This window comes from Oreochromis niloticus, linkage group LG19 (genome assembly GCF_001858045.2).
Source record: "Oreochromis niloticus isolate F11D_XX linkage group LG19, O_niloticus_UMD_NMBU, whole genome shotgun sequence".
In the NCBI taxonomy this organism is placed as follows: domain Eukaryota; kingdom Metazoa; phylum Chordata; class Actinopteri; order Cichliformes; family Cichlidae; genus Oreochromis; species Oreochromis niloticus.
In genome coordinates, this window is record NC_031983.2 from 14,146,567 (window position 1) to 14,174,332 (window position 27,766).

General features: G+C 39.8%; 5 protein-coding genes across 9 annotated transcripts in view; 3 read left to right on the forward strand and 2 right to left on the reverse strand.

The window, feature by feature from the left end:
* Window positions 1–15,057, reverse strand: part of fancm (FA complementation group M) — a 41,372-nt gene extending 26,315 nt beyond the window's left edge. Inside the window, exons 1-4 of the mRNA XM_005477144.3 lie at window positions 14,266–15,057; window positions 14,005–14,177; window positions 13,758–13,835; window positions 13,513–13,671 (exon numbers count right to left, since the gene is read on the reverse strand). Of these exons, the coding sequence (XP_005477201.1) occupies window positions 13,513–13,671; window positions 13,758–13,835; window positions 14,005–14,177; window positions 14,266–14,968 (1,113 nt within the window). The 5' untranslated portion in view covers window positions 14,969–15,057. The remainder of the gene's footprint in view (window positions 1–13,512; window positions 13,672–13,757; window positions 13,836–14,004; window positions 14,178–14,265) is intronic.
* soul3 (heme-binding protein soul3) lies at window positions 191–11,097 on the forward strand. Of its 4 annotated transcripts, XM_005477141.3 has the most exons (6): window positions 191–436; window positions 540–809; window positions 7,041–7,135; window positions 8,424–8,565; window positions 8,679–8,862; window positions 8,943–11,097. In XM_005477141.3, the coding sequence occupies exons 2-6, from the start codon at window positions 566–568 to the stop codon at window positions 9,160–9,162; spliced, it is 885 nt and encodes a 294-aa protein (XP_005477198.1). In that variant the 5' UTR covers window positions 191–436; window positions 540–565; the 3' UTR covers window positions 9,163–11,097. The 4 variants fall into 4 exon arrangements, with proteins under 4 accessions (XP_005477198.1, XP_005477197.1, XP_005477199.1 ...); XM_005477140.3 differs by having other exon boundaries at window positions 191–809; XM_005477142.3 differs by having other exon boundaries at window positions 191–809; window positions 8,970–11,097.
* Window positions 15,058–15,249: 192 nt separating the features above from the next.
* iqcc (IQ motif containing C) lies at window positions 15,250–17,378 on the forward strand. Its single transcript, XM_005477145.4, has 5 exons — window positions 15,250–15,360; window positions 15,532–15,675; window positions 15,760–16,057; window positions 16,495–16,616; window positions 17,172–17,378. Exons 1-5 carry the CDS (start codon window positions 15,319–15,321, stop codon window positions 17,205–17,207), a joined length of 642 nt encoding a protein of 213 aa, XP_005477202.1. The 5' UTR covers window positions 15,250–15,318; the 3' UTR covers window positions 17,208–17,378.
* Window positions 17,379–17,756: 378 nt separating this feature from the next.
* dcdc2b (doublecortin domain containing 2B) lies at window positions 17,757–23,894 on the forward strand. The gene is made up of 15 exons (XM_003453248.5): window positions 17,757–18,134; window positions 18,377–18,662; window positions 18,778–18,829; window positions 20,165–20,235; window positions 20,731–20,862; window positions 20,970–21,104; window positions 21,282–21,321; window positions 21,482–21,547; window positions 21,668–21,836; window positions 21,922–22,031; window positions 22,185–22,253; window positions 22,469–22,540; window positions 22,635–22,679; window positions 22,791–22,862; window positions 22,990–23,894. Exons 2-15 carry the CDS (start codon window positions 18,379–18,381, stop codon window positions 23,062–23,064), a joined length of 1,392 nt encoding a protein of 463 aa, XP_003453296.2. The 5' UTR covers window positions 17,757–18,134; window positions 18,377–18,378; the 3' UTR covers window positions 23,065–23,894.
* On the reverse strand, window positions 20,770–27,726 carry tmem234 (transmembrane protein 234). Of its 2 annotated transcripts, none has more exons than XM_005477146.4 (5): window positions 27,462–27,726; window positions 27,105–27,256; window positions 26,947–27,013; window positions 25,885–25,977; window positions 20,770–20,908 (listed from the first exon to the last, which is right to left on the reverse strand). In XM_005477146.4, exons 1-5 carry the CDS (start codon window positions 27,472–27,474, stop codon window positions 20,835–20,837), a joined length of 399 nt encoding a protein of 132 aa, XP_005477203.1. In that variant the 5' UTR covers window positions 27,475–27,726; the 3' UTR covers window positions 20,770–20,834. The 2 variants fall into 2 exon arrangements, with proteins under 2 accessions (XP_005477203.1, XP_003453264.1); XM_003453216.5 differs by lacking the exon at window positions 20,770–20,908 and adding an exon at window positions 23,844–24,331 and having other exon boundaries at window positions 27,462–27,716.
* Window positions 27,727–27,766: the final 40 nt, after the last annotated feature.

Here is a 27,766-nt window from a genome sequence, read left to right on the forward strand (position 1 = left end):
TACTATAAAAACGCTGTTCAAGGGTCAAAAAGCATTTTTTTTTTAATGCTGCCATTAGCTAAACCTTTCTGGGTAAACTGCTGGGTGAGATATGTAAGGGTAGGGGGGTCTTGGTGGGTGTGAGGAGAGGAGGTGGGGGTTGTGGGAGCCCACAGATCACGTGGTTTTACGGCCCGCCCTCATCTCTATAAACATAGCGCTGACCTCCGGCGACGACAAGGGAAGCGTCACGCTGTTGCGCACGAGCGAAAGAGACGTTTACTTTTTTGTTTTCAGCGGCTCCAAAGTGCTCCCGGTGAAAGAAGATGCGTCGTTTAAGTCGTATATAAGTCAGCTATGCAAACATGGCTATGTGCATCGGGTGAAGCTTAGCAGCGCCTGGTTTGTCGACCATAAAGTAAAGGTTGTCCTAATCTGGACAAGCAAAAACACCGCGGTGCGTAGAAGGAAGAAGACTAGCGCTTGAGCAAATCGTCGTTTCGGACGATTTTTAAGCATTTATTCTTTTGCCCATTAATTTGAGACAGTTTTCTCATTAGGTACTAGACAATTTACAACGAAAAAAATGGACCGAGGTGGCTGCCAGATGAGTGGCGGCGGTCCTAGTAGTGGAGACGGTAGCGGCCCCGACCGACACGGGATGATCACACTGGAGGACCTGGAGTCTTTCTCGGAGGACCAGCTCTCAGACTCTGGCAACGGGAGTCTCGAAGAAGAAGGCGAGACCATGGAGGAAGACGAAAATCCAGACCGCCTGCTACATTACTGGCAGGAGGTAGCGAGGGGACATCAAGTGGAAGTTTCTCAAGGTAAAAATATACATATCTATATCTATATACAGAAATTATATTGGGGGAATTGTTAAAAACAAAAAAGGTACATGCCAACGTAGCTGACATACACCTTGGCTTTTAGCCGCGTAGTTTTTGTGGCCTACTCTTCCTGTTTCGTTTATAAACTTTAATGTGAGGGATAGAAAGAGGGGGAAACAAGTCAAAAGAACAACTAACGGGATGTTTAATTTTGGCACTCAATTTTTTTTGAAGGATCCACGTACACTGACCTAGATTCCAGTTAGGGACATAGACAAACCTGTTCCAGCCAGGACATTTCTTAATTTCAGACAACCATGTGCTTAGTTCGTAAAAACAAAAACAAAAAAAACCTTGTAAATTTTTTTAATTATTTTAAAAATGTGAACGTAATAAATGCATGCTAAAACTAAAAACACTTGCGTGCAGAAGGGTTGTAATTAAACGGGAAAAACAATAGGACGCACACAGAGTTGTGGTTCCTATTGTGTGCGCCCCTGGGGCCTCCAGGATCCCTAGTAAGAGCTTTAGTGTATAGAGCTTAAAAATGTGTTTTAATGGCTACTACGTTTTATGTATGAATATTTGCAGATTTATGCCTTTGGCCCACTTGAGTAAATAGTCCATCTGTCACAATAATAAAGCCACACTTAACTCTTACACAGAATAGGGGTGGGGGGCACAGTATAGTGAGTTATTGGATTCACATCAAATAAATGGTGTGTAAGGCTCAGCTATTGCTACAAAATCATGGTGCATGTATGGCACATAAAAACATTCCAGCATATACATCTGTCTGCTTACACCTCAAAATATTCATAATATTGGTTTGCAACATTATAGACACTGTGATATTATGATAGAGGTATTAGGTCAGGGCAACAAATCTAATATTTATGTAGTAATAGCCTGCTTGATCTAATAGTAAATATAGTAATATTAGAGTTTGTGCTAAGATGAATAGAGATGCCTTGGCTTCCTTTTTTTGTTGGTCATCAAACAAAAACAAATTGTGTGGTTGATGGCAGATGACAGTCTGTTTTGTTTTGATGGGGAATACAAAGTGTACGCTCGCAAATTAGACAGACACATTAGCCACTCACACTGTTAGATGTGCCTAACAGGGCCTTTTTTCTCCAATATTTGCTTGATTCAGCACTATATCCCTGATAGAGGAATAACTCGGTAAGGTTACAGAAGTATAAAAACAAAGACTCTTAACATGTGCTTGACTGTATTTGTGATTTCACAATGGACCTTTTTTTTTTAACCTCACGATAACCACATGTGTGGTATGTCTGACATAGAATTCATGAAATAAAGCTAACAGATTAGCACTTTGTTAACCCACAATGATCAACTCTGTTTACAGTCACTAGTATTTCCTTAACAATGTTTTGTTTCTTTGTTCCCTGTTCAGCCACAGGCTGTGATAGGTACAATTTTTACTTGTGCATTGTTACACCTACATTGCTTTATCAACACAAATAAAATTTTTCAGTCGTACCTGGACCTGATAGAAAAAAACATCTTTTTTTTCCTGAAATTTGGGAAGGAGAGAACACCGAAAAACCATTTGTTAAAAGGTGATGCACACACATAACCAGCTATATATGTACAATGATTTTTGAAATCATACAAAACAATGTAGGTGTAGGACTCTTATTTCCTTGTTCATTTACTCGCTCAGTTAGACGAGCAGAAGGATGAGAGATGAACTAAGCAGTGTTCTCTATATTCACGACCACAACACAGTTGTTGGTCCATATGGCAATGTGTTTTTATGTGTGCATGATGTATTTACGAAGCATTTATAATGTAATCAGGGTTGCTCAAGAATGCCATGTTCATGGTTTTAGGTTATAAGCAACAACTGAGATGCTGAGTCTGATTTGAATGTGCTATTAAACTGTTCCTCACATAGCATGTCTGGCACAAAACACACAAACACACATGCCTCATACAGACTTTAGATGTAATTTTAAGTTGCAACATTGCTTTGTGATTAACTTAAAAGTATTAACCACTGAGACTATTAATTCTGACACCAAATTGGCAAAAGAGGGTCGGTTTATTTTAGTCACTGATTCAATCAGGTCCTCTCGATTCTATTAGCATTCCATTATTTTATTTGGAAAACCATTGGATTGCCTGGTTTTTCCTGGCTCGGAATGCAGGATGACTAAGTAAGTTAAAATGGTTTGTCCACATACAGTAAAGGCAACAAGTCTGTGGAACTTTAGTTGACAGAAATCCATGAATTTTCCTGTTTGTGCTTTGACCACTTTGTAATTAAATGCAATTAATATTGAATATACAAAACCCTAATTAATAACAGAGTAAAAAGAATTTGGCAGCGGCACAAATGAAGAACAATCACAAGGATTTCACGAGTTTCAAAACCTTGTATGCAGATAAATTAAAAATTAATTCTGGCAGTGGTCCCATTGCCAAAATCTTTAGCCATGACTACAGTCTTCATCATTATCCTTTGGATCTGGTTAAAACATAAAAAGGTAAGATTACATTTGGTTGTGGGTTTTTTGCAGGCGTGCTCAGAATTGCTTTATGCAAAAAAAAAAAAAAAAACACAACCAAATGTAATCTTACCTTTTTCAGTTCATTCTGCTTTGCTGATTACTGACAAATGTTGCAAACTTGTAGTTTTGTAAGTTTGATTTTAGCATGTGAATTCAGACGTTGTGCTCGGCAGGAGCCAACAACAAAAACAGTAATCTTGTACTCAGGAGTCTTTCAAGTCACTGGTAATCGCAGATCTTGGAGACAGAGACCTGAACAATAAGCCTATTGAGATAAGGTGAACTTTAGCATTTTAATTCCTGCTTGACAGCAATAAAACGCTATTTTCAAAACACACTTCAGATATGTAACCCTGCCCTATGGGGCACTAAACCAAATCACAGGCTTCTTATTAGTTCAGCCTCTGTATGTCAGAATAGATGGATTCTTTTAGGCTAAATACAGTTTACATGTAACCTCTTGTCTATGCTTCAGTATATGTGTAACTCAAATTATTTAACAAAAGTAATTGTTTGTATTAAATATTATGTGGTGGCAAGGAACTTAAGAAAATTAGATGTACTTAGGAAAACTACTTTTATAACAATTAAAATAATTTAATTATCTGCTATCACCTTTAGATACCCAATCATTTAGTTTCTAACCATCTGCTATTTGTCTCTTTGGCTGCCCTTAGGGAATCCAGTAACAGACTGGCACATCCTCTTCCCTCTGTTCCCTGACCGCAGCACTAATTGAGGACAAAATCACTTGCTGGGCCTTTCTGACTCAGAGGGGATTAAATACCTTGCCTATGCTGGTACTGAGGTTGTGGCCTCGCTGTAGTACTAAGGAGACAAGCCTAGTAAACTGCTTTGCTGTAATTGGGACCGAGACCAGTGCTGCTGCTTTAAAATAGTAATAATTTGACCAGTACGTGATTATTAAAATGGCCGATGCTGATAACAGACCTGATGTTTTTGATATTTCAGGGGGGGTGTTGTTGTTGTTGTTCACTTACCTTCCAGCCAGCTGACCACAAGTTCAGCGATAGTGATTTCTGAAGATATGACATCAAAAGCAATGCCTCATAGTGGATAAACCTTGGCCAATGGCACCATTTAATCACTTCTTATTTTCCAGTAGGCCAGTGGCCAATGTTCAACTGGTGAATGAACACATCCCTGATCAATATATTGTAACTGGTATCCATAGCAACCAGTTTCATTAGAGGTTTTGTTTGTTTGTTTTATCATTGACTCTTTCAGTATACCCTGCTGGCACTACAGGAAAGTCGTTTAGACTGTATTTTTCATGCTGGAGACAAAGATGATCATTTCTAGTGATTGACTCACTGAAGAGTAAAATGAGGTCAAGAGAGCAGATATAACCAGCTGTGATGGAGGGATGAAGGGTTTCTAGCATGTAAACAAGTTGAATGTTCATGCCACTTTGAGTTCACTCAACACCCACTCCATGGTGTGTTTAACTTTACATCAGTGACTATCCAATGAACCAAGCTGATCGCTGACATCCCATAGTGTCCCTTAAGATTGACAGTATCACAGAAATTTAAATGAAATTTAAAAAAAAAAACAAACAACAAATTCAGTAGTTAAGCTTGGAAGAAAAACAGACATATCTAATATGACAATGAAGGATTTGTGACTTCTGTTACAACAGCTTTAGTTAGTATTAACTAACTAATACTTTAGTTAGTAGTTAGTTTTTGAAGTTAATACTAACTTCAGTTGCTGAAACTATTTTTGTGCAGTGTTTTTGTTTCTCTGTGATCTTTACTAAAGGCAAAAATGCGTCAAAAGAACAGACAAGGCAGTTTTATTTGGCCCAAGCTGCTTGAGTTGCCCAGCCCACTCAGGGTTTTCGTTTTCCTCCATGAGGTTTCCATGTCACAGACTGGACAAGGGTCCAGCAACACATACAGTACATAATAGGGGGACATATTAACAGAATTTAAAACCAAAATAACTAAAACAACAATGACATGGGCACGATTACATCGATTAGAGGTTCTTGTCGGCTTTGATTCATTTTTGATTAATTGCTCAGACCTGCTTCCAGCCAAACAGCCTCATTTGAGTCCAGCTTGATGCTTTATAACAAATGTTTAAGTGATGAAATAGTTTTGATTAACAAGTTGCAATTTGTTATGTATGTACAATTGGCAACTACAAGGAGAGTGAAACGGAGGTTAGTGGAACAGGAGGCACACTGAAAGTGGGACGTGACTACAGCTCTGTATTGATTAGAAAGCTCAGGTACAAAAACAAGCATTTGTGTTGACTGATCTGCGTCAGCACTGAGAAGCTTTGGAAGTCCTGCCATTGAAACTGATGACTTTGCTTGATTGTGCAAGCAGTACATGCCTGCATGTGTGTTGGTGGGGGTGGGGGCGAGGCTGTCGTAGATAAAATTTTAGAAATTAAAACATTTTATTGTTCATTCTGGGTCCCTGCTCCTAAATCTGGTTAACTATTTAATGAGGAAACTGCAAAACAACAAACAAACAGCAAAAAATATACATATGTTGAAAAATGGCATATTTACTTTGATTACAATCTGGTGACTGACTACCAAAGAAGTTTTGTTCCCTGGATGCAGGTGCATTCAGTAATGTTTGTAAATAATAAACGTGTCTGTACAGTTGCTGTTTTGGCTGCAGCACAAAGTTTGTTTTTTGTTTTTTTTTTTAAATCCACTTTGCCACTTCATTTTGCATAACTAGTGAAAAACAAGGATTTCATAAGCTACAAAAACTTTTATTGGCAATTAATTAGAAATTTAGTGATGCTAATGCCAAAACCTTTTTGCCAGGACTGCACAGCGTAGCCTTTCATGAGATCCTAGTAAATGTTTAGACACTCTTTGTCTGTTACGCGCACCAGTCTGTTTTCTCTGTGGCCAAGTAATTGATCCCCTAAATAACACACATCTCTCTGACCTTGTTGCCCTCGTGATATTGAGTGATAAAATGTAATTGAATTGGATTCACCTTAAGTGCCTGGTGTTTGATGGTTCATTGCTGTAGTGATGTTAAGTTTGAGGATGAGTAGCCCTTTGGTAGTTGTAATCAGCGGAATTTACACTACAGTCTTTTTTTTGCAATAAATTATTTGTATGTTTAATAAATTAACTAAATGAAATGAATGAGCATAAAATACTGCAGAGTGCTGTAAAAGAGCAGGTGAATAAGGTTTCAAAACCATTGGCCAGTGCTGTAGTCTCTCTCAGTTAATACCAGTCTATACCTGGCCTTGGGCAGCTTTAGTCAATGTTCCCTTCCATCAGCTCTAATAAACATTACTCTCTTCAACATCCTGGCACAATGCTCTTCCCAGCTGGCAGCACTTTCTCCCTCAAACTAACAACACTGCCAGCCAACAGATTACTGGAACTGAGGACATTTCGCAGAGATAAGAGGGCACACTGCACATTTCTATACAATGCAAGAGATAATATGTACTATTTGGACATCATAGTAGGGAGTTGCGTGACTATACACATTTGTATTAATACATTTTAATTTCCTTAGCATGGAAGGACGAATATGGTATCAAGAAAAAGCCTGTTACTGAATTCCCAGTACACAGGTTCAGTTGGGTGTATCTAACTGCCACGAACATGCTACAAACTATCTTATAGACATGTTTTCTCGCGTGTAACGTGTTATGTTTGTCTGTTTGACAGATATGGCAGAACCCATTCAACAGCTAAGCACCAATAACCAAGGACGCAGTCACAGAGAGCAGGTCCCGTTTACCCTCCTTGGACGCAAAGAGAAGGTATCACTGACTTTTACTACTTTGTCAAGGGAAATGGATATAATCACCATCTTCCTATACATTTTAATGTTCTGCATAAATGACAAAAGAGAGCAGCTGCCAAATAGGTCACCCAGTTTAAAGGACTGGAAAATATCTACACTGAGAAATAGACTTGAATATTTACACCCTCCAAGTATTTGAAGGGTCCATCAAAAAGTTAAGTCTATTCTACATAAGAACAAATACTGTAAACTACTTAATACAGTGGAGCCATGTTTTTGTCAATAAACCTAAACATGATTAAGCTCATAGCAAGTTTATGTAAATATAATTATATATTTAAGTCTGACATTATTATTATTATTATTATTATTATTATTGTTGTTATTACACCTGAATAACACCCCCCCCCAAAAATGTACTACAACACACGTAGGATTTGTCCAAATAAATGAGTCTTCTCTACAGATATCCAATAAAAAACAAAAACACAAATGTCAATCTACAGTCACGTACATGTTTTCTCTGTGTGTGGGTCAGATCTTTATTTCTGTCAAAGTGATCGTGTCACCCAATACAATAAGCTGTTTAAAGTCCTTTGTGGACTGTATAAATAAAATGGGCTAATTGGTTTAACTTGAGTTAATTAGTTCATTAAAACTTGGCCTGAGACTCCAGTTAAACAAAGGGCAGTCACGGCACGCTATTCTTAGAGCAGTTTTGGGCACCTTGTAAATCACAGGTTGACAGCAAACTACAAACATTTTGCAAACATCCAGAGTCCAGTTTCTTTCCTGAATCCTGGCATAAAACATGCTGTCATTTTAAGTTGATTTTAGATTTACAGATCGCACAACCGTAAGTGAAGAAAAATAAGGTTATTGTACCTGCTTAAGAAAAGTTTCCTATGCATTTAAGAACAAGCGTTAAAAAAAAACAAAAAAACAAGTGAATAGAACTGAGGGAGTTTTGTAGTAAATAAGAGGTTAATTTTATTTGGAAGGCTTAGTGAAGACTCAATTAAAAAAGAAACAAAACTGAGTGCATAATTTGCCTTTGTAAAACCTGTAACCTTATTTAAAAAAAGGAAAAAAATGTGGCTAAAACAAATAATTTTGATTTGAAGCATTTAATATCCACAAGACGTGCTACTTTTATGTACGCTTAAAAGGCCAAACACTGTACTTGGTTTCTTGAAATATGCAGATCTGCAGACATTGGTGTCCACAGCAGTCAAAACCTTTGCTCCGTCTAACAGAGTATTCTTAGCATGTTTATGTTTTTGTCTCTGCGTTTTCTTTGTCAGTGTGGTGAGATCCTGTATGAGAAACGCCACTATGAAAAGGGTCACTGGGCTTGTATAACAATGCGTGAGGAGACGTATGAACAGAGCATTTGCTATGGCTTTATGAGGATAATGAGATACATCTGCCAAGACAACTCCTTAGGTGAGTCCGGAAGCAAGAGACTGTTTCACACATACGATTAGTGGCTGGCAAGCTGACTTAAGCTATTCCTTATATCAGCCTGACAGCTATATTTTGCTTTTTTCTACATGTAGGTGACTATCTGGGCATGACGCTGCCTATTGTAACAGTGGTGCGCACAGATGAGAACCATTCTGTAATGTCCCCTGATGTCACTGTGGCTTACTTCCTTCCCACTGAGCACCAGGCCCAGCCCCCCCAACCTCATGACAGCGACATTGTCATTGAGATCTGGCCTGCCACTGTTGTATATACGAGGTTAGTAGCTTAAAAAATCTTTTCTAAATGAGCTCCCTCCTTTTGTTACTGACTTCACAGTAAGTGATCATTAAGGTTAGAATTTGTGCTTGGTTTTACACTTATAGATCACTCCTTCCCTCTTCCAGGGCCTTTAGCGGTCCCACCAATGAAGTGACCATCATAAACCAGATAAACACCTTGGCCGAGCTGCTGGAGTCTCCAGGAGTGTGTGTCAACGACTCATTCATCGTGGCCGGCTACACCAACCCTGCTCACAGCAACCGTCAGAATGAGATGTGGTTTTTAGAGCGGCGCTGAGGGAAAGCGGGATTACGTGGCATCCTACCTGTGACCCTTAAGCCTCATAAAGACTCCCTTAACACTGCCCCAGCTTAGCTACAGCCTCAGGTGCAACATCGTCGTCAGTCACCACCACTACTACCTGAAATGACCACCAGCCTAGCAACACTCCTGAACCGTCTGGTTTCATCTTCAAATGACAACAAGCTCAACCTTTACTCTAACCTCAGTCAGTTTTCCTTTCTGTTCATTTTAGTTAGATCATTTGGCACACAAGAACTGAACTTGACCACTGCCACAGTCTTGTGAACACTACTCAGATAATAGGGTGAAGCGTAGCATTCATCTCCTGCTTAAAGATGGCTAACAACCTTTTCCTAAGCACAGTGCCCACTAAGTGGTGTCAGAAACCTGCAACAGCCTGCTCATCTGCAGAGGAGTCAGGCTTCGTGGTGGACATGCAGCCTTATTATGCTCCCTTCTTGTTTGTTGCGCAGCCACAATGTCTTGTTATGGAATGACGCTGTGATTCTCTTGCTTATTGAGGCATTTCCAGCTCTGCCACAGTTGATCCACTGTTACTTTACCTCTGGATTACATACTTCATTACAGGTTATAGGTCTGTGACAACAGTCACACTGCATATTCTGTTTCAGCAAAAAGTGCAATATTTATTAGATAACCATAACAACATGGCAGTACCTGGGCCACTAACCTAACCCAATCTAGGTGCATTCAGTTGATGAAAGTTTAGGAAGGGATTCTGCAGCATCCATCTTGACCTGAACTAGTGGCTTTAACCATAAATAAGCTCGACACAAACGATGACGTTAATTTAGAAAACAAGCACTTTTGAACGCAACTTTTTCATGTGTGTTTGCACTTGAATGTAAATCTACAGGACAAGGGGGTAACACGCAGATCACTTCTACAAACCAAATGCTGAAACACTCACTGATATATTTTTTTTTATTCGCTAAATGACAATCATACAGTACTTATAGATTATACACATCCTTTTCTCTTAAGAAAATAATGCAGTGTAACGCATTCCTCATGTTTCAGGTCTTGTACACACACAAGTAGTTACCCAAGTACCTCTTTTTTGTGCTTTAAAAAAAAAACGCTACTTGTTAGTATTAGTCATCATTCACTAACGATTGCAAATACTACTGCTGCTGAGTAGAGACGATGCAAACTCGTTGAGAGATACGCAACAGAGAATATAACTGTGATAAAAATAGAAGGTGAAATTCTGATTCAGTTAAACTCATCTTCTATCAAAAGAGGAGTCTATAAAGAGATGGATGGTTTTCTTCATTATATTTTAATATAAAATCATTAAACAAATTATTTGAGAACTCCAGCTAACCCTGCAGTTTTCAATAACAGGGATTTTTCTCTTCTGGAAATAAGAGAATCTCTCTTCCAGTGAGATAAACCTGGTAAAGAATTAGCCAAATTATCACAGTGTGAGGATTTTTACCAGAACATTTGTAACTTTTTTCTTTCTTTCTTTTTTTTTTTTTAATGTAGGAAAATACAAGGTAAAAATGATCATTATGTGAAACGGAGAGCATTACAATTAAGAAAGTTGGTATTGGGTTGGGGAGGTCGCCCAGTCTTAATCTCAAGAAGAACCGGTTAACATCAGTGCATCCAAATCCAAAGAATTTATTCTGCATTAAATGATTGTAGCGTTGATATGATACTCTGTGACATCTGTAGGGTGTAAACTCTTGCAAAGCCATGTTACGTGTAGGTCGGTATTCCCTCTGAGAGCCTAGTTATATAGCAACTGCAAGTGTCTGGATTTAATTTGTTTTTGCTTTTTGTTTTGTTTTCTAGTGTTCTACAAAAGTGTTATGTAATGTGAAAATTCAAGTGCACCAACATGAGCTACTGTAGTTTTCTTTGTTTAATAAAAATGTGCTTGTCTCCTGTCTTTTCAAATCTACTCTGGTGAAGTTTTTACAAGGTTGACATACACGGAGCTTGAGCTCTGCGCAGCTCTTGGCATATTCATGAAGAATTTAGTTTTATTAAATAACGCCCAGTCTTATGAGTCAGATGAGCTGATGATAAAGCTCCAGATTTACTACGTAAACTGTTTGGATACAAAGAAGCTGCAGACAAAATTATTCTACTCCTTGCCAAGTACAGTCTAAATAAACAGTCTGAGAAAGGGCAAAAGTCAGATCACTTCATATGCTACCAATTAACCCCACCACACACACGCGCATTATGAATTACAAATACAACAAATGAGAGGTTTAATTATTACAATAATAATAAAAAAAGGCAGTCAGCAGGCCAGCAGAGACAAAACATGAGGAATAGATTGTGTTATCTGTTGGTGTGCCAAGAAAAAACTAAGACTGCAAAGCAAATAGCTTCCAGGACCCATTACACTTTATTTTACCTCCAGGGGACTATTCTCTCGTTTTTGTGGTGTCAAGTGTATTAAATAAAAGGTGTCACACACTGCTTAGGTCTGAAATGTAGGACATAATCTATTTCAAAACATGGTGTTGAGTTACTGGAGCAAAGTAATTACACGCTCCAAAAATAAGGACACAGGCAGTATACAGTAGTCTATCATAGTGCTGCTCACGGGACAATACAGCACTCTGTGTAATGCCTAAAAGAAATAAAGCCAGCTGATTGGAATTACATGAAGGCTTAAAGAGTTTTTAGTTTGCAGATGAGACCGAGTAATAATACTGTAATAGATAGTTTTAGTCATAAATATAACCTCATTTAGGTTAATTCATTCTTGTTGGGCAAATTGTTCTTTAATGCATACCTAAAACTTAAATAAACTACATCAGCTCCCATAACAAGAACCGTAAAAGGTGTAAGCTTTAAGCCAAATATCTTCTGAGCTCAGTGGCCTTTACATGTGCCGTCATTAAATCCGCACTTAATCGAACCAAAAGAGAAACGCGACTCTAGTCGATATATGGGCAAGCACTGGCCTTTCTAATGTCCGAGCCAAAAACTGGAGCAAAAAACAGAAAAAGCACCTGTATGCATGACTGCTTCATTTTTCTGATTTGTTTAACAGTTACTAAATTGTGCCTGCATGACTCCAGTAATGAATACAGAATAACCCAATGTTTTGGCAGTGGAAAATGGATTTCAGCAGGTTACAAACATCATCCAGTCAGAGGGTAATATGAAGAGAAAGACATAAACTAAAAGATAAAAAAAGAACTCTGCCCTGATAACAATAAAGAGAGAATTAGAAGGAAAAGACTAAAAAGAAAGAAAGTGCAACACAGTAAAGAAAAAAATACAACGAGTCTAAAATTTCAAATGCAGGTGTCACATTCCTGTTGTCCAGCCAGCTGAGACAAATGAAGTGGAGCTGCACACTTAAAGCGCAGAAGACACAAACAGTGAACTAACCCGTGATGAGGAGAGAGCAGGTAGGGTCCGTTAATAATCCCGAACCAATCAGTCTACCAGCACTAAAAGGTAGACCACTGAGTGTAACAGGATGTGGCTTTCAGGACAAATCAATCAATTTAATATGAACTGACCCAGAAAGAACCTCACAGGAAGGAGAAAGAGGTGAAGCTGAAAAAGGGTTTACAGCTGAGGAGTTTTTTTTTTAATAACAGAAGAAAGCCAAAAATTACCACAAGGTGGCAGTAAAGCACCAAAGAAAAAATCTTAGCTGCTCTACAGAATGATGAAAGCAAGCACAGGCAGACAAAAAGCAAAGAAAGAGTTTGTATTAAACTAACTTTCAAAAATATAATAAAGTAATGGACTGGATTGTTTCAAACACTGTGCATACAGAAACGCACCATTTAGCAACTACTGAGGGTGACTGTGGATCTTTCTTTGACACTTCATCATTTACCTATCACATCACATAGAAACAGCAACGGCCTTCCTCCGGAAGATATTGTATCTGCCACTCCGTAAAAGCTGCTCCAAGACCGCTTGAAAAACACAATAAAGAACCTAAGGTATTGAACCTAGCATCCAAACATCCTTGGGACCAGAAGGATGTATTGGGACCAGAATCAACCCCATCTGTGCAACAACCCAAACAATCCAACACCTATGTCCTCATGCCAGACACCACAACATAACACACCCTGCCTAAAATCCATCAATGCACTCCATGTTTTGACAGCAGAAAACAACCATACATAATATTTGGCAGATTTTTTTAAAAATATACCCCTGGTCAGTGCATGTTGGTTGTGGAAACAATAAGCAGCTTATGTGTTTTGCACAAAATAAAAAAACTGACATTTTTTATTCCTTCTAGAAGTACATTTTTAAAAAGTATAAACACTGTCCTGATCAGAGCAGAGATGAAAAACATGACAAATCACTTGCTGCCCCTACCTGCAGGTAGTGTGTCTGGTAAGCTGAAAGGGCCTCACCCAGAGGAACCACAACTTTCTCCACATTGCGCTGGTGGGAGTGAGCCCGGATGTCTGGGCTGTCTTCTGAACGTAGCTCGATATGGGAGATGAGCAAATTGGAGATCACAGATTGCACCGACTGGAAGGATGAAGTGAGGCAGATTGCAGATTAAAGTCTACTCACTTTTAGGTCACATCGCTGAAAAAAAAATGCATCTTTCTCACCTTTGTATCTCCTCCTGGGGTGGCGCTAAGAGCCAGTATGCGGAACTGCAAAGTCTGGCTGCCGAGTAGTTTGATGACCTAATGAAGAAGACCAAGCATTAGACATCATCTCCACTAAATCTGGACAGTCTACAAAACTTTTACTGCAAAAAACCCAAAACTAAGCATTAAGATTTATTTCTTTATCTGTCACACTTATACAACTTCATGAGGTCAAGCTTTGATTATTTCTCCAAAGTGTGTGTACCTGGCAGTAAGCATGGTTGCCCAGCGCTTTGTGTGCTTCATCGATCACCACGCACTTGACCTGCTGGGCTGGGCAGGTGTCTCTGGACAGATCATTAACCATGACCTGAGGCGTGAGGAAGAAGACCCGCTTGGACCTCCAAACCTCTTGTCTCTGCTTTGCTGCTGTGCTACCTATGAAGCGGTAGACGCAGAATTTGAAAAGGGGGAAGATGGGTGTTGTGCATCAGATTTTGTGTGATTTTTTTTTTTTTTTTTTTACCTGTCAGCTCAGCCATGTGTGCTTGTGGGATCCCCATCACTTTATAACAGGCCTCAATCTGTTGGGCCACTAGAGGCTTGGTGGGAGCCATGAAAACAATCTTGCCTGATGGATACCAGCGATAGAAGTTGTACATAACCACAGAAGCTATAAAGGTCTTTCCCAGACCAGTGGGAAGACATACCAGAGTGTTCTGAAAGAGGGCAGCCTCTGATATCTTCAGCTGGTACTCCCTGATAGGATAGTTGGTCGGGTAGATCCATACCTTAGCTGAGGAACTGTCAAAGCCAGGGAAGTCAGGGTATGTCTGCCCACCTGAGGGGGTTAGAGAGAAGGTGGGCTCTTCTGTTCTGGCAGGGTTGTCATGCTGGAAAAATTTAGCATTATCAAGCTGTAGGCTTCTTTCGGCTTCATACACGGCGACCACCATCAGATCATCGTCTTCATCTTCATACGCAGGCATGGGGTCCTCTGTCCCCACTGGGTTAGCTAATGTATATCCTGACCCCTGACCATTTTCAGACCAGAGGGGATGAGAAGGAAGATGTGCTGTAGCTACCTGGGGACAGTTGCCTGGAGTTGTTCTGGGGCGCCCAGCAGCATTTTTGCCATCTTTTATCGGGTTAACAACTTTGTTGTGGGAGACGGAGACACCCCAAGTCTGAAATAAAGTCTTCTGGTTTGAACCGCCACTCATTTTCATTACCGGCGGCGAAAAACTTTAAGGGAAAAACGCCATGTGACGAGCAGCAACATTGCAAGAAGATTGCCTGGAACACAAACACATGGTCATTTCCGCCGACGTTTTCCAAAATAAATCACTTCACGTTGAGAAAAATAGTTTAACATAACTATTTATGGTTCATATATTTGTATACTGTACAAAATATTACATTTATAACCATATATGAAAGGTTAATCTGAAAATATGTACATATATTGTTATATCTTACAAGGGCACCCTTTTATTTTTTAGATTTGGCACAGGAAGTAAATAAAAGCTTTGAGTTACGCTCCCGCTCTCCGTAGCGGCATAAACATGTTACCATAGCAATGGAGAGAAGCAAATGGGAGAAAACAATCGTAAATTTACAGGTAATTAATCTGCTGTCAATACATGTTTATACACAGAGTAATTTCTCAACAGTGTATCTTTTTTGTGCTACGTTTAGCTTCCTAGCAAATCTTGCTTTCTCAGGAAAACAGGTGCTAAAGTCTGCTATAGTTAGCATTCATATGATAGTGAGACTCCTTTCCTCGTTACAGGCATGTGCGCGTGGATATCTGGTGAGGAAAGAAGTCTGTAAAGCACGAGAAGACTTTGAAGACATCGTGAAGGAGATTGACGGGCGCCTGACTCATTTAAAGTGGACGGACACGCTCATCTCTATTCCCCAGTTCATAGACACGGTTAGTGGCATTTATGCGAATAAGAGTGATGTTTAATAACCCACATACAAAATGTTCTCATGCATTTGCTTTTTGCTTTTTCAGGGCAGCCTACGTCCAGCACCCAGCAGCCCTGCCACTAAGCCTCTAGATCCAGAGACAGATGTCAGTGCTACTCCCCAGATCCCTGCACCCTCACCAGAGAACAGAGATCATCACTGTGCCCTGCTAGAGAAGACAGAAGCAGAGAGAGATGATTCACTGACCTGTTTACCCAGCAGCAGCTCTATTAGAGGGGAAGGAGAGGGCCAGAGACAAAGCGGTGTGGTGGAGTGCACAGCGGGGTCGTCATCTGTCTGGAGCAGTGTTGAGTTAGATATGAACTATGCTCAGTCTCATAAAGGTATATTAATGCTGCACACAAAGTGGAGCCATGTTGTGTGTGTGTAGAAGGTGTTTTAAAAAAATATTGCCTCTTGTTCAGTCTTTAAGAAATTTACAGTCACAATTTTCAAGATTCAAAGAAGATGCATTCACACAGTCCTTAATTTAGTTATAAGGGCTGGTAACTTCCAAAAGGATTAACAAATCTCTTTGGGATTCCTTCTGCCAAATCAAACGTGTAGTTACCTGCTGTGGTGACCCCTTGTGAATAAAAGAGAAGCCCAATGTAGCTTTTGCCTCTAAAAATAGAATCACAGAAGCTTAAAAAGTAGAATCCAATCAGTGTTCACCTGCATAAATTACACAGTTTGTCTTGCCTCAGATGTGTTACGGTAATCCAAAACTGAATTTGGTGAAACCTTTTGAGCTGTTTCGAATTCGCCATCCCTCCATCAGGTTCTCGTCAGTACTGCTTGACTCAGGAGGTGCCCCGTACCCCAGAGGCCCTGCGTCTCCATAGAAACACCCTGACCATGGAGCTGCTCTGGCTTCAGCAGGCCATTGACAGCAGGAAAAAGGTAAGGCGAAGAAAGAGAGAGATGTAGTGCTTCCCTATGTTTATTCAGCAGTGACAGTCTCCCGCTGTAATAAAATTGCTTCTGCTCCATAGTGGAATTTATTTACTTGTTCCCAAAATAAGTTCATCCAGCAGATCTGAGAAGCAGCCTTTGTTCTAGAGCCTACATCCAACAATCAGATAACAAATGTTAATTTTGCAGTAAGTGTTAACAGTGACTTATTACAGACAGTCCAGACCCCCCAGCTACAAACATGCACGCTGGATGGTTCGGCCCATTTTCTCCCATGTATTAAGCGTGTAAGTCAGGTGGAAGCATGTTTAGCTGTCGGCACCCTTTACCCTCACACTGAGCACTGATTTAAATCCTTTAATTTATCTTTAACACATTTCGTTGCTTCCGTGAGGCGCCCTTCAGCACCAGAGTGTGTAAATTTGCCAAGATGTGGAACAACACTTTTTATAGATGTGTTGTCATGCCCTGAGAATGCACTCATCCAGACATGCAGAAGAACGTGTTACTTTTAGTGACTGTTTTCTTTCTTTTTTCCTACAGTACTTGTCGCTGAAGGATAAACTTAGCGCATCCTGACGGCACCGTTACCATGAACTGGACTTAAACATGTGGGAGTGATGCCTTCATGTACACGGGAACCTGCAGCACTGAGTACCTTCTTCGTGTTTGGCATAAGTTAATAAACCTGTATATTGTGTATTTTCATGTATATAAAAAAAATAATAAATGTTATTTTTCTACAACGTTTTCTTTGTGGTGCTGTCTACTGCTTGGGCTTCACTTGGAGCATTAACTGTGCCAGTTTTAGATGGTTTACAATTGTGCATGGAGAAGTTTTGTTCACTAAAGTCCAGGTGAGCATGCTTCCCAGGAGCTCATATTTCTAAGCTATCACTATCACTCATCTCATTAGGAAATTATCCTTCAAATGTTCACAGCAATCTCCTATTAAACACCTGTTGTCCTCTGGTATTTATGTCCTTATAGAGAACCCACGGAAAGAAAAATATTTACAAGTTAAAGCTGAACTTTTCCTCGTTACTCACTTGAGAGATCTTCTGTTGTGCTTGCATATTTAATATTTTACGATAAAGAGAATCACCTGGCTGTTGCACTTGCTCTCACTTCTATGCTTGATGGATTTGGCCTTTTTTTTCCTTTTTTTTTTAACCTGCCTGTAGAGGTTATCTTATTGATTCAGCTTACAGTGCAGGAGACCCACCCGTTCTCCCCTCCTCTTGCCTGTCTCTTTTGTTGTGGTTTCTGCTGATGGTTTGGCCCACAAAGCCAGTCATTGCTGGCCACGCTGCTATGGCAACCAGGAAATACTCACCGCCATCAGTGGAGTAGTGTCCGTGTGAGAGTGTTTGAATGTGAAGGGGATAGAGAGGAGCAGAACGTGGTGAGGGGGAGTCCAGACAGACCACCACCACAACAACAGCAGAGACTGATCTTCACCTTTGGCTTTTCTGCATTTTTCCCTCTTAATCCTTCACCGAGCATGTGAGTGACTGAGCATTGCTTTGCACTTTGGAGTGGTAGCTGGATCATTTGTTTGTGTTAATGTGTGACTTTTGGAAATGTGTGAACCCAAAGAATGTGGTGTGTGTGTGTATGAAAAGGGTAAGTAAATGTAATTATTAGGTGCAATGAATGAAAATGCACGCATGGAGAGAATTATGTGATGTCTCTCTGTGTGTGTTTGTGTAAACTCAAAAACACATTTTAAATATATATGCACTCAGAAATGGCTGCCAGCTCTGCAGCTACATCTCTGCTGCCTCCAGTGAAGAGCGTGGTGGTGTATAGGAATGGAGACCCCTTCTACAGTGGACGCAGGTTTGTGGTCAACCAGCGACAGGTGGTCACCATGGAGGCCTTTCTGAATGAAGTGACCCAGAGCATCGGCGCCCCTCTTGCCGTCAGGACTCTGTACACCCCCAGGCAGGGCCACCAAGTCGCAGACCTGCAGGATCTACGGACAGGAGCCCAGTATGTTGCTGCTGGCTTTGAGAGATTCAAGAAACTCGAGTGGGTACAACAAAATGAAGTTATTTATACTTAGAGGAAGGTCCTTGATGTCTGGAAAACAGATCAAGTACTGTGTTAGGGTTTTCTTTGTTATATCTCTTGTCTTTATGCACAGTTACCTGAACGTGAGAACAAAAAAGCAACCCACTGCTCGTGAGGAAATCCAGGTAGGCTTTCATTTCATTTCAATCCTTTTAAGGAATCTGTCACTGATTAATCCTAGCCTAACCAAGAGGAATGCACCACCAGGCTACAGTCATATCAAGCTGATCATTTCAACTCCTTCCAAGTCAAATTTAAAAAGAGTGCAGGATTTTTTGTTTATTGACGCAACCTTATTTGCCTTTAAAAGTGACGACCCATTCTTATGAGCAAGCATTAGCTGTGCATGTCCCCTATTATCCTCCTATTGAAGTCACAGGCTGTTAGGTAGATTAGCGGATATAATGGGCTAATGACTGCACTGTCCATCAAACACTCAGTCACTCAGAACTTGCAGGGTACTCTCATGTGACAGCTTCATTAATTTCAGCGGGATATTGCAACGTCAAACGATTTCATCAAGAAAATTATCCTTTCTCTTTGGCTGAACTCAACCTTTTCAGTATAATGAAAGGCAGGCAGTGCGCAGTGATGAGGATGCTAGGATTAGGCATAATGAAGCTCCCTTAGCATTCACACTAAATTGATTTCAAAGCCACACACACTTAAGAGCCACTCACGACAAGTACTTGTTTTATATTCTGACCTGCTGGCAGGACTGACCTCTTAGTGTTTCAGATGCAGAGCGATCTATTAGTCTTACTTTTATGAACAAAAAACATACATGAGTATAGAATAAGCGTGCATAGATGCTATTTTGAATAAGTGGTTTTTTAGGTGGAGCCTTTGGCTTTAAAGTCTTACATGTCTGTATTGTGGTTGCTGTGGAGATACACAAGAAGTGTGCCCGTATGTTGAGTGTTTGTGTTTGAAGTTTTTATGCTTCCACACAGTGTAATCAGGGCTGTGTACATGTTCAGGCAGGCCTAATACTCAAATTCTAAGCCCTCCTTCTGGACTCAGACACATTGTAAATAATTAAATGTCTGCCACTTTAAGGAAGGAAAAAAAAAAAAACAATAACGGGGAGATTATCAGAGCCCGCTGATTTAGCTCAGCTAGAGGCAGACATGGATATTGGCTCCAGATTTCATTACTATGAGACGATATGGGTGAGGGCCCTCAGATAAGACACGGCGTGTCTAAATGCACCATCTGAGGAGTCTTGGAGTGACGTCAGTTTCCATGGCTGCAGCACTTGAGCTGACATGAGCTGAATGGTTAGCCAGTGATTACACTTTTGGGATAATGATTTTCTTGGTGATACTCATGCAGTGCAATTTATGTGCAGGACAGGAATGATGTAAATCTGTTGAAAGAATTTTGAAAGTTGATGAAAAATTGACAGCATTTGATGTTCAGCAGTGGCAAGCATCTGATTTTCTGTTGGTCCCCTCTAGGTCAAAGCAATCCAGAGGCCGAATGTGTCAGCTAAATGGAGGAAGTATATACCTGTGCCTTGCATTATACAGTGAGTTGGACGAACTGCTTATCGGAGGCATATATACATAGTATCAGAAATTTATTTATTTATTTTTTACAATCAGTTTGCTGGCAGTACCATTGCTTTCATTTCGGATTAAACTATCTCTGCACCTACTGGATGTCCTTAAGATCTCCAGAGAATAAACTGCTACTACTGGCTTCCCCTGATGTTTCCTTTAGCAACACTTTTGGGAGTTAATCTTTGCCCTGAAACGTATCCACATATCCACGTTTCCCAGACTTATACTGGAATCAATTTCACATTAAAATAATGCAACTGTTGGAAGATTTAAAGTATCTTTGCTGTGGCTAATTAAACTATCATTCATTGTTTCTTAACTGCTAATTAATTGTTCCTAGTCTGCCATTTAAGGAACCATCTTTTCACAACCAGCTTAGACCAGTAGTAACAATTACCAGTTCTTAACTCTTTCATCACATATCTGCATACAAGAATTAAGATGTTTCTTGTCCTGTTCAGCGTTTTTCGAAATGGAGACCTCCTGTGTCCACCGTTCCGATTCATCATTCCTCGGAGCATGCAGCAGGACCTGGATCAGATCTTGAGTCTAATCACAGAGAAGGTCAGCCTAAGGACCGGTGCGGTGCGCAGGTCAGTGACACCATCACACAGAAGGTCAAAAACATTCCCAACAGCTCTGTGAAATACAAACAGAAAGATCTAGTAAAGTAAATATCGAACCCCTGTACGTTTTTTAGGTTGTGTTCTCTAGAAGGAGTGTCCGTGTCCTCAGCTGGGGAGCTGGAGACTGGCCGCTGCTACGTTGCCGTGGGAACCGAGAGGTTCAAGAAACTCCCATATGTGGAGCTAATAGTCTCCAAAACTACAGAGAGGTACAATCATGGAAGTTCCTCTGTAAAAAACAAAACAAAACAAAAAAAACCCCGTGCTTGTTTCAACCTGTGCTAACACATGAATAATAATCAGACAACTGGAAACAAGAAGAGAACAATATCCCACACATTCCCCTCTCCCATTTTTTTTAATAACTATGTTTCTTCATTTTGTAGATATTTCCCTGGGAAGAGAAGGATGTTAAGGAGAGCTGAGGTAATCCTCCTCCTCTCTCTGCATTCAGTTACTCGCTTTATTTTCATGTCTTAAAATACAGTTTTAGGATCGTTATTTTCCAGCCTACATGTCAGGTCTGATTGGCAGCTGTCAGAAGAAAACACTAACAGGCTATGAACATCTGTTTTTTCTCCATTAGAACAGGAAAGCAGGAAGCGGGCCTGAAGACCAATGCAGTGACTCAGCTCTCCTTGACTCCCCAGAGGTAAAACAAACAAACAAGTCTCCACTGACTTATATTCACACTATCTGATGCTATATTATGAGTATTTATATAATTTGGTGTGTTTTATGTAACATATTCAATGTGACTCATGAATTTCAGTCAGACGGTCGGAGGGTGAAATCAACAGGAGATGAAGCTGCAGCCCCACAAGCCTCCCAGCAAAGGAGCAGGAGAGAGGGAGCAGATGAGACCTCTGTGTTTTTTGCCAGGCCGGTCAAGATCCGGAAGAACCGAATGCAAACGAGACCACCGCTCAGCAATGGATCTGGTGAGGATTTCATGAAATCCAATCAGTCTTAAGGAGTATCTCCACTTTTTGGTGGTAAAAAACTTTTGATATCTACCCATGACAGGCCAGCCCAGTGTATTTAAAAGCGGAGCACAGAAAAGGAGAGAAGAGGTACGAGGGGCAGAGGAGGTGCAGGAGGATGAAAATACAGCTACAGAGCTTCCTGTTGATCAGGTTAGCTTCAGGCACCTCTGCGTCATTTCAGACTCATAACTGAATAGAAGATAATTAAATGCTAAAATATGACTGAGGTGGGCACGTTTGTCTGCCCTTAATATTATAGAAGTGAGATTAAATCTAAATTTTAATCATATTTCCTTTCCAAAGAGAGCTGCAGAAATAGTGGAGGAGGAGGAATTAACCAGCCCAGACGATCCTCTGCAGAACAAACAGATGGTAGGCATTTTTTATGCCATATCTAACATGTTTTGTTAGATATGAGAAATAACACTCATCACTCACTCCTGTACAAGCAAAACCAAAAATACCACTGAATAATAGTTGTCCTGCATGCATGTGGAGTAATTATTAATTCACTGTCACAAGGACAGTACATGCATGCTGCACATTTTGAACAAAAGCATTAAAAAAACCTATTTATTTCTCTCAAGAGACAAGCACAAATTATCAAGAGTGAGCAGCACGACGACGAGGAGCACCCACACAAGTACAGTGGAAAGCAGGTACGGTTCGTGTGGGTGGGTTGTTTACATTTAATCGTAATTCACGTGTTCGCATTAAAAGGGTTAACCATTTTTGTTCTTGTGCCGTTAAAAGGCATTACTATCTGAAGAGGAGCAGGAGTCCAAAGCTGAAATACTGGTACACACACACACACACACACCCACACACACGAGTAGCTAATTAATCAATTGAACAAATACAGAACTTCAGCACGTGGAGGCAAAATCTTTGTGACTTTCATTTCAAAAGGAGCTGAAGCAGACGTCTTCGAAGTCGAGGCCTTCATCGTCTAGCAGTCACGCAGAGCACAGAAAAGAAAAGGCAAGTTTACCAACCTCACACCCTACAACACCATCACGTTTTACCGGCATCAATATAACCAAGGCAGTAAACTCGTCTTGCTGATAGCTTTTGCCTTTACACTGATTTAGTGTTGTTGCTGTGACAGGAGATCCTGCAGGATGCGCCGTCGGTTGCAACAGAACAAAACCACCATCATCAGGAGGAGGTCACGGCGTCCTAACAGTTTCACACCGCATGAACGTTTGATTAAATTAGTAGTACTTTAACTGTGTTAATGAGCCAAATAACAACATTAATGTATGTTGTTTTATTGTAGAAAATGTAAGCGTGAGAAGTGCAAGGAGAACAAACACTACAACAGGTGGATACACTATCAGAAGCTCTATAAGCTTCAGCTCAAACTGATTGAAGTTTATTGTATCGTACACCCGTTTATGAGGTTCTGTCCATTCAGTTTTACAGGCATGATTCTTATGCTGATACTGTGTAGATGTTCAATATATTCACTATGTGTACAGAAAAAAAAAAGCATTTTTTAGGGTAAATCTTAAACCTATACTGAAAAATGAGTGACTACTAAATGAGTGTTGGGGAACAGTAGTGTTGCCAAGAATTTATTGATTAAATATCAGCAACAACACAGGAACAGAGCACAATATTAACAGTCATCTGTACAGTGTCTTGTATCAATTAAATGTGACAATAAACATATGTATTACTGTACATGTGACCAATTTCTGAACTCTTTACACAGTTCAAGTCTTTTTCTTTCAAAAGTAGTTTGGAAAATAAAAGCAGTATATTCCTTCATAGTATATCACGAGTAAACAGTAAAAGGAAAGGCGAAAGATGAAAAAAATTAAAATAAACAAATCAGATTTTATCCTCAAGCTATACAACAACATTGTCCCCTCATGCCTTGCTCTTACTCTACAGCAGGCTAAAGGCAGCCGCCACAAAATAACCCCATTAAACCAGAAGCTGACATCTACCCCGGGCTTATTTATATGTGGTCTCTGCAGCATCTATGCAGATGCCAGTCACATGGCAGGAGCAGCGGAGCGTTTAAAAGTAAAAGTTAACAACCACCGCTTTTCTATGCGAGCGTCATAAATCGAGTCAAGCTCTGTGGTGAACTCTCCATGAACCCGCTTCCCCCCTCAACATGGTGTGAGAGTTTTCTGGACAGGCCTTTTGAAGCTTGAGTTAGTTTAGACACAATTCTCCCATCAGCATCGCTGCTCTCAGGAGCTGCTCTCTGAATCTAAATTATCCTCTTCAATCCTGCTCCAACTTCATCGCCCTTCTTTCCATTTACGGCGAAGGATTTATTTGAGGGCGCAGAGGAAATGGCTTTAATCCTGATCTCCTTCAGTACACGGGTTGGGTCATATTCTGATTCCCAGTATCTCTGCCAGTATCATCAATGGAGCTTATAATACACAGAGTGATGCCAGCCATGGTGAGGAACATTCCTACGACAGCCTCTGCAGACAGATGTGTGGGCAAGGATATCAAAATAGTTAAAGTTAAAGTAAAATTGCAAATGTTAAAGTTCAGAACACCACCAGTACAGTATTTTTTAAGTACAGGAGGAATTGTATTGCTAGTATAATTTACAAGGCAAAAATGACTTGTCTTGCTCATGTATTTATTAATTAGCTACGGTCATGGTACAAAGAAATGTCACCCTCTTTCAGTTCAGTTAGCATGTCTTAGCACAACTTCAGATGAACAACAACATATTAAACTGTCATTATTAATTAAACAAAAACTAAACCAAAATACAGATGAAGTGTGTAAAAAAAAATTAAGTACGCCTCATTATTCAATAGCTTGCAGAACAATTTTTAACAACAATAACTTGAAGTAATCGTTTTCTGTATGATTCAATCTCTCACATCATTCTGGCCCAATCACCTTTACAATGTTGCTTCAGTTCATTGAGGTTAGTGGGGATTTGTTTAAGCACAGCATTTCAGTCAGGTTGACGTCTGGACTTTGACTGGGTCATTGCAACACCTCTATTCTTTTCTTTTGCAGCGATTCTGTTGTAGCTGTGGTGTTTCAAGGGTTAGGATCAAGTCCCGCTTTAGCTGTCAGACACACATGTAGCCTCTCATTTGACTAGAACACCTTGGCTTACAGATGCTGACACAGTGACTGCAAGGTGCAGTCACTGGTCCTGTGAATGAAAAACAAGTCCAAATCACCACCCCTCCATCACTGTGCTGACCGTTGGTATGAGGTGTCTGTGCTGATTCGCCATGTTTGACTTTTGCCAAATGTTTGGTGCATTATCACCAAATATTTCTAATCTGACATTGTTCCAGGAGACTTGCGGTTTGTTCAGCTGCAGCTTTGCAAACCACAGCTCTGCTGCCATGTTCTTTTTAGGAAGCTGAGGCTTTGACCTGGTAACCCTTCGAAACAAGCCATACTTGTTCAGTCTTTTTCTAACTGAACTGTCATAAACTTTAAAATTTAACATGCTAACTGAGGCTCGTAGAGTCTGAGATGTAGCTCTTGGTTTTCTTTTTTTTTGGTAAAGTTTCTCTGAGAATTGTACACTCTGACCTTGGCGTGAATTTCCTGGGATGTCCACTCTCTGGAAGTTTGGCAATTGACCTAAATGATTTTCCACTGAATAATCATATCTGTAATCTACTAATCTGGCTCCTAAATACCCTATTAATTCCTGTAGAAGAAGAAGTAAGGTTGTATTTAGCGTTTCACATAATCCTTCTGCATTTGGCTTAGTTTATGTTACATAAGTAATGACAGCGTGTAATATGCTATGTTCTGTAGTACAACCGATACTGTATTTCCTAAATTCAAGAACTGCAAAGCATCAGATGATTTTTTATGTAAAACCTTTGAATTAGAGGGTGGTTAATTTTCTTTTTAATCATGACTTTAAACAGCTTCAAAATCAGCATCTGAATTTTTCCTTTTCTAGATAAATACCACCAGTTGTGTGACTGGCCTCATTATTTTAAAAAAAGCACACAAATGTAGTGTTATCACATGAGTGACTTACGTTTGCCTCCAATCTCTTCCCCTAGAAACTTGCCAGTCAGCAGAGTGCAAAGAAGGGTGAGGGAGTTGGCTACAGGAACAGCAAACGATAACTCTGGATGAGAAGAAAGTTAAAAAAATAAAATAAAAATGAATTTCTAGCCTACGAAGAAGGTATACAGTGACAGTCTGTGTCAGATAAACCAATAAAAGTAATTTCTCAAACATGTTCCATTAAGTATGAGGATTTTCTGCCTTTTTAATTCAAGATTACTTCAAATTAAAGACTGAAAATGAGATTTTAAAAGGTCAACATTGGCTCAGTTGTGACATTTTTATACTATTTAACATTAAGAAGATGAAAATCTGTAAAATATGCATTATAAAAGGAACCAAAGTTGCAATTCTAGATTATGATACTTGTGAAATTATAATAGTAGTGTTGAAAAGAAATTACATTTAACATTTATCCAGAAAGCCATGTGAAAAACTAATCTACGGTGGCTTATTGGCATTTGATACAGGAAATTCTGGTATGATCTGATATGAAGTAAATATAGGGTCAGTATTACTGATACTAAACCAATACCGATACTTTTAGCCTATAAATATAGCTTATATAGGTATATCAGTGTGTCATGATTTATGGGGTGAATCATTTGAAATTTTGAACACATTTTAATGACCATTAAAACTTCGTGATTTAGACTACTTTTCATAATAATAACACAATAAAACACTTATAAGGTTTTCATGTATTCAGAAACTGGGTTTTTTGGAGACCTGGAATGTGAATGTGCCTGGCTCTAAAGCACTTTGGGTCAATTTCTGTTGTTTAAATATGCTGTAGGCTATAAATAAACAGACAGATAGTCAACACAAAAAGGTTCAGCCATTCTTCATAGTGCATGTTTGAGATATATTTCCAAAAAAACCCCAAACATTTTATTTAACACAGAAACAAAATATCGATCTGATCCAATACCACCGTTGGTATCGATACACTCAATATTTGGCCCGATCCGCACAACTCTATAGGTAAGTTCTCATTAGTGTTTCAGGGTACATCTGTGCTAGGTCTCACCTGTGGTTGAAAGTGTGTAATAGTAGACCACTGAACCACTCTGGTTTAATAGAAATGGGACCAGGTACTGTAAACACAAGGGAGAGGGAGCAACTGAGACAGTTACAATAACATACAGTAAACGTTAAAATGCGCGAATCTGCTGTCTCAAAACCTACCTTGATGTTAAGAAAGAGAAACCTGAGCTCCGCCAGCAGCTGTGCCACTTTGCTGGTTTTTGTCACATTTTCTATCCCCTCAGTCCCTCTCTTTAGGAAAGGATTGGTGCAGCCCCACAGCACCGACACCAACAGGAGACTCAGCAGCTCGACTGCAACACATTAAAACACATTAAAACGAGCTTACTTCCTTAGCATAGGTAGTAAGATGCTAACTACTCCTGGCTTAGCTTTGCGTTGTTAGTTCTGGTGAGGAGGCGGAAACTCGGAAATATATATTTAAAATGAAAATACAGACGAAATATATTGACAACTAATATGATTTTTAAGGGAAACAATAGCTTATTGCCAACTCACCTACGGTCACCATCGTCCTGGTTGTCAATGGTCGCTATAAGTCGCGTTCAAGATTGTTTTTCAGTTGTTAGCGAACATTATTCAAACGAATAAATTCATAGTACAAGGATTTACAGTGCAAATCCTTAAACTTGTCCAAGAAATGTGCAAAAATAAATTGGTGAGGACTGTTTTTCTCATTTGCAGCTTCTGATCGTTGGAGTTTGCGAACAGTTCTTGCTCTCTTGAACGCAGCTTTAAGGCTGTCCAGTCATTGCTTTTCCAGAGACTACCAGCAGAGGGCGCAGGGACTCACACTTCTGCTT

Coding starts and splice junctions, on each gene's coding strand:
- soul3 (XM_005477140.3), top strand. CDS start 566: ATGGACCGAGGTGGCTGCCAGATGAGTGGCGGCGGTCCTAGTAGTGGA. Junction 8,566..8,678: donor CTGCCAAGACAACTCCTTAG/GTGAGTCCGGAA, acceptor TTCTACATGTAG/GTGACTATCTGGGCATGACG. Junction 8,863..8,942: donor GCCACTGTTGTATATACGAG/GTTAGTAGCTTA, acceptor CATTAAGGTTAG/AATTTGTGCTTGGTTTTACA.
- iqcc (XM_005477145.4), top strand. CDS start 15,319: ATGGAGAGAAGCAAATGGGAGAAAACAATCGTAAATTTACAG. Junction 15,361..15,531: donor AAACAATCGTAAATTTACAG/GTAATTAATCTG, acceptor TCCTCGTTACAG/GCATGTGCGCGTGGATATCT. Junction 16,058..16,494: donor CTATGCTCAGTCTCATAAAG/GTATATTAATGC, acceptor TCCCTCCATCAG/GTTCTCGTCAGTACTGCTTG.
- dcdc2b (XM_003453248.5), top strand. CDS start 18,379: ATGGCTGCCAGCTCTGCAGCTACATCTCTGCTGCCTCCAGTGAAGAGC. Junction 20,236..20,730: donor CCTGTGCCTTGCATTATACA/GTGAGTTGGACG, acceptor TGTCCTGTTCAG/CGTTTTTCGAAATGGAGACC. Junction 22,254..22,468: donor CTCTGCAGAACAAACAGATG/GTAGGCATTTTT, acceptor ATTTCTCTCAAG/AGACAAGCACAAATTATCAA.
- tmem234 (XM_003453216.5), bottom strand. Junction 25,978..26,946: donor TTACACACTTTCAACCACAG/GTGAGACCTAGC, acceptor CTTCTCATCCAG/AGTTATCGTTTGCTGTTCCT. Junction 24,332..25,884: donor GGAAGAGATTGGAGGCAAAC/GTAAGTCACTCA, acceptor ATCTGTCTGCAG/AGGCTGTCGTAGGAATGTTC.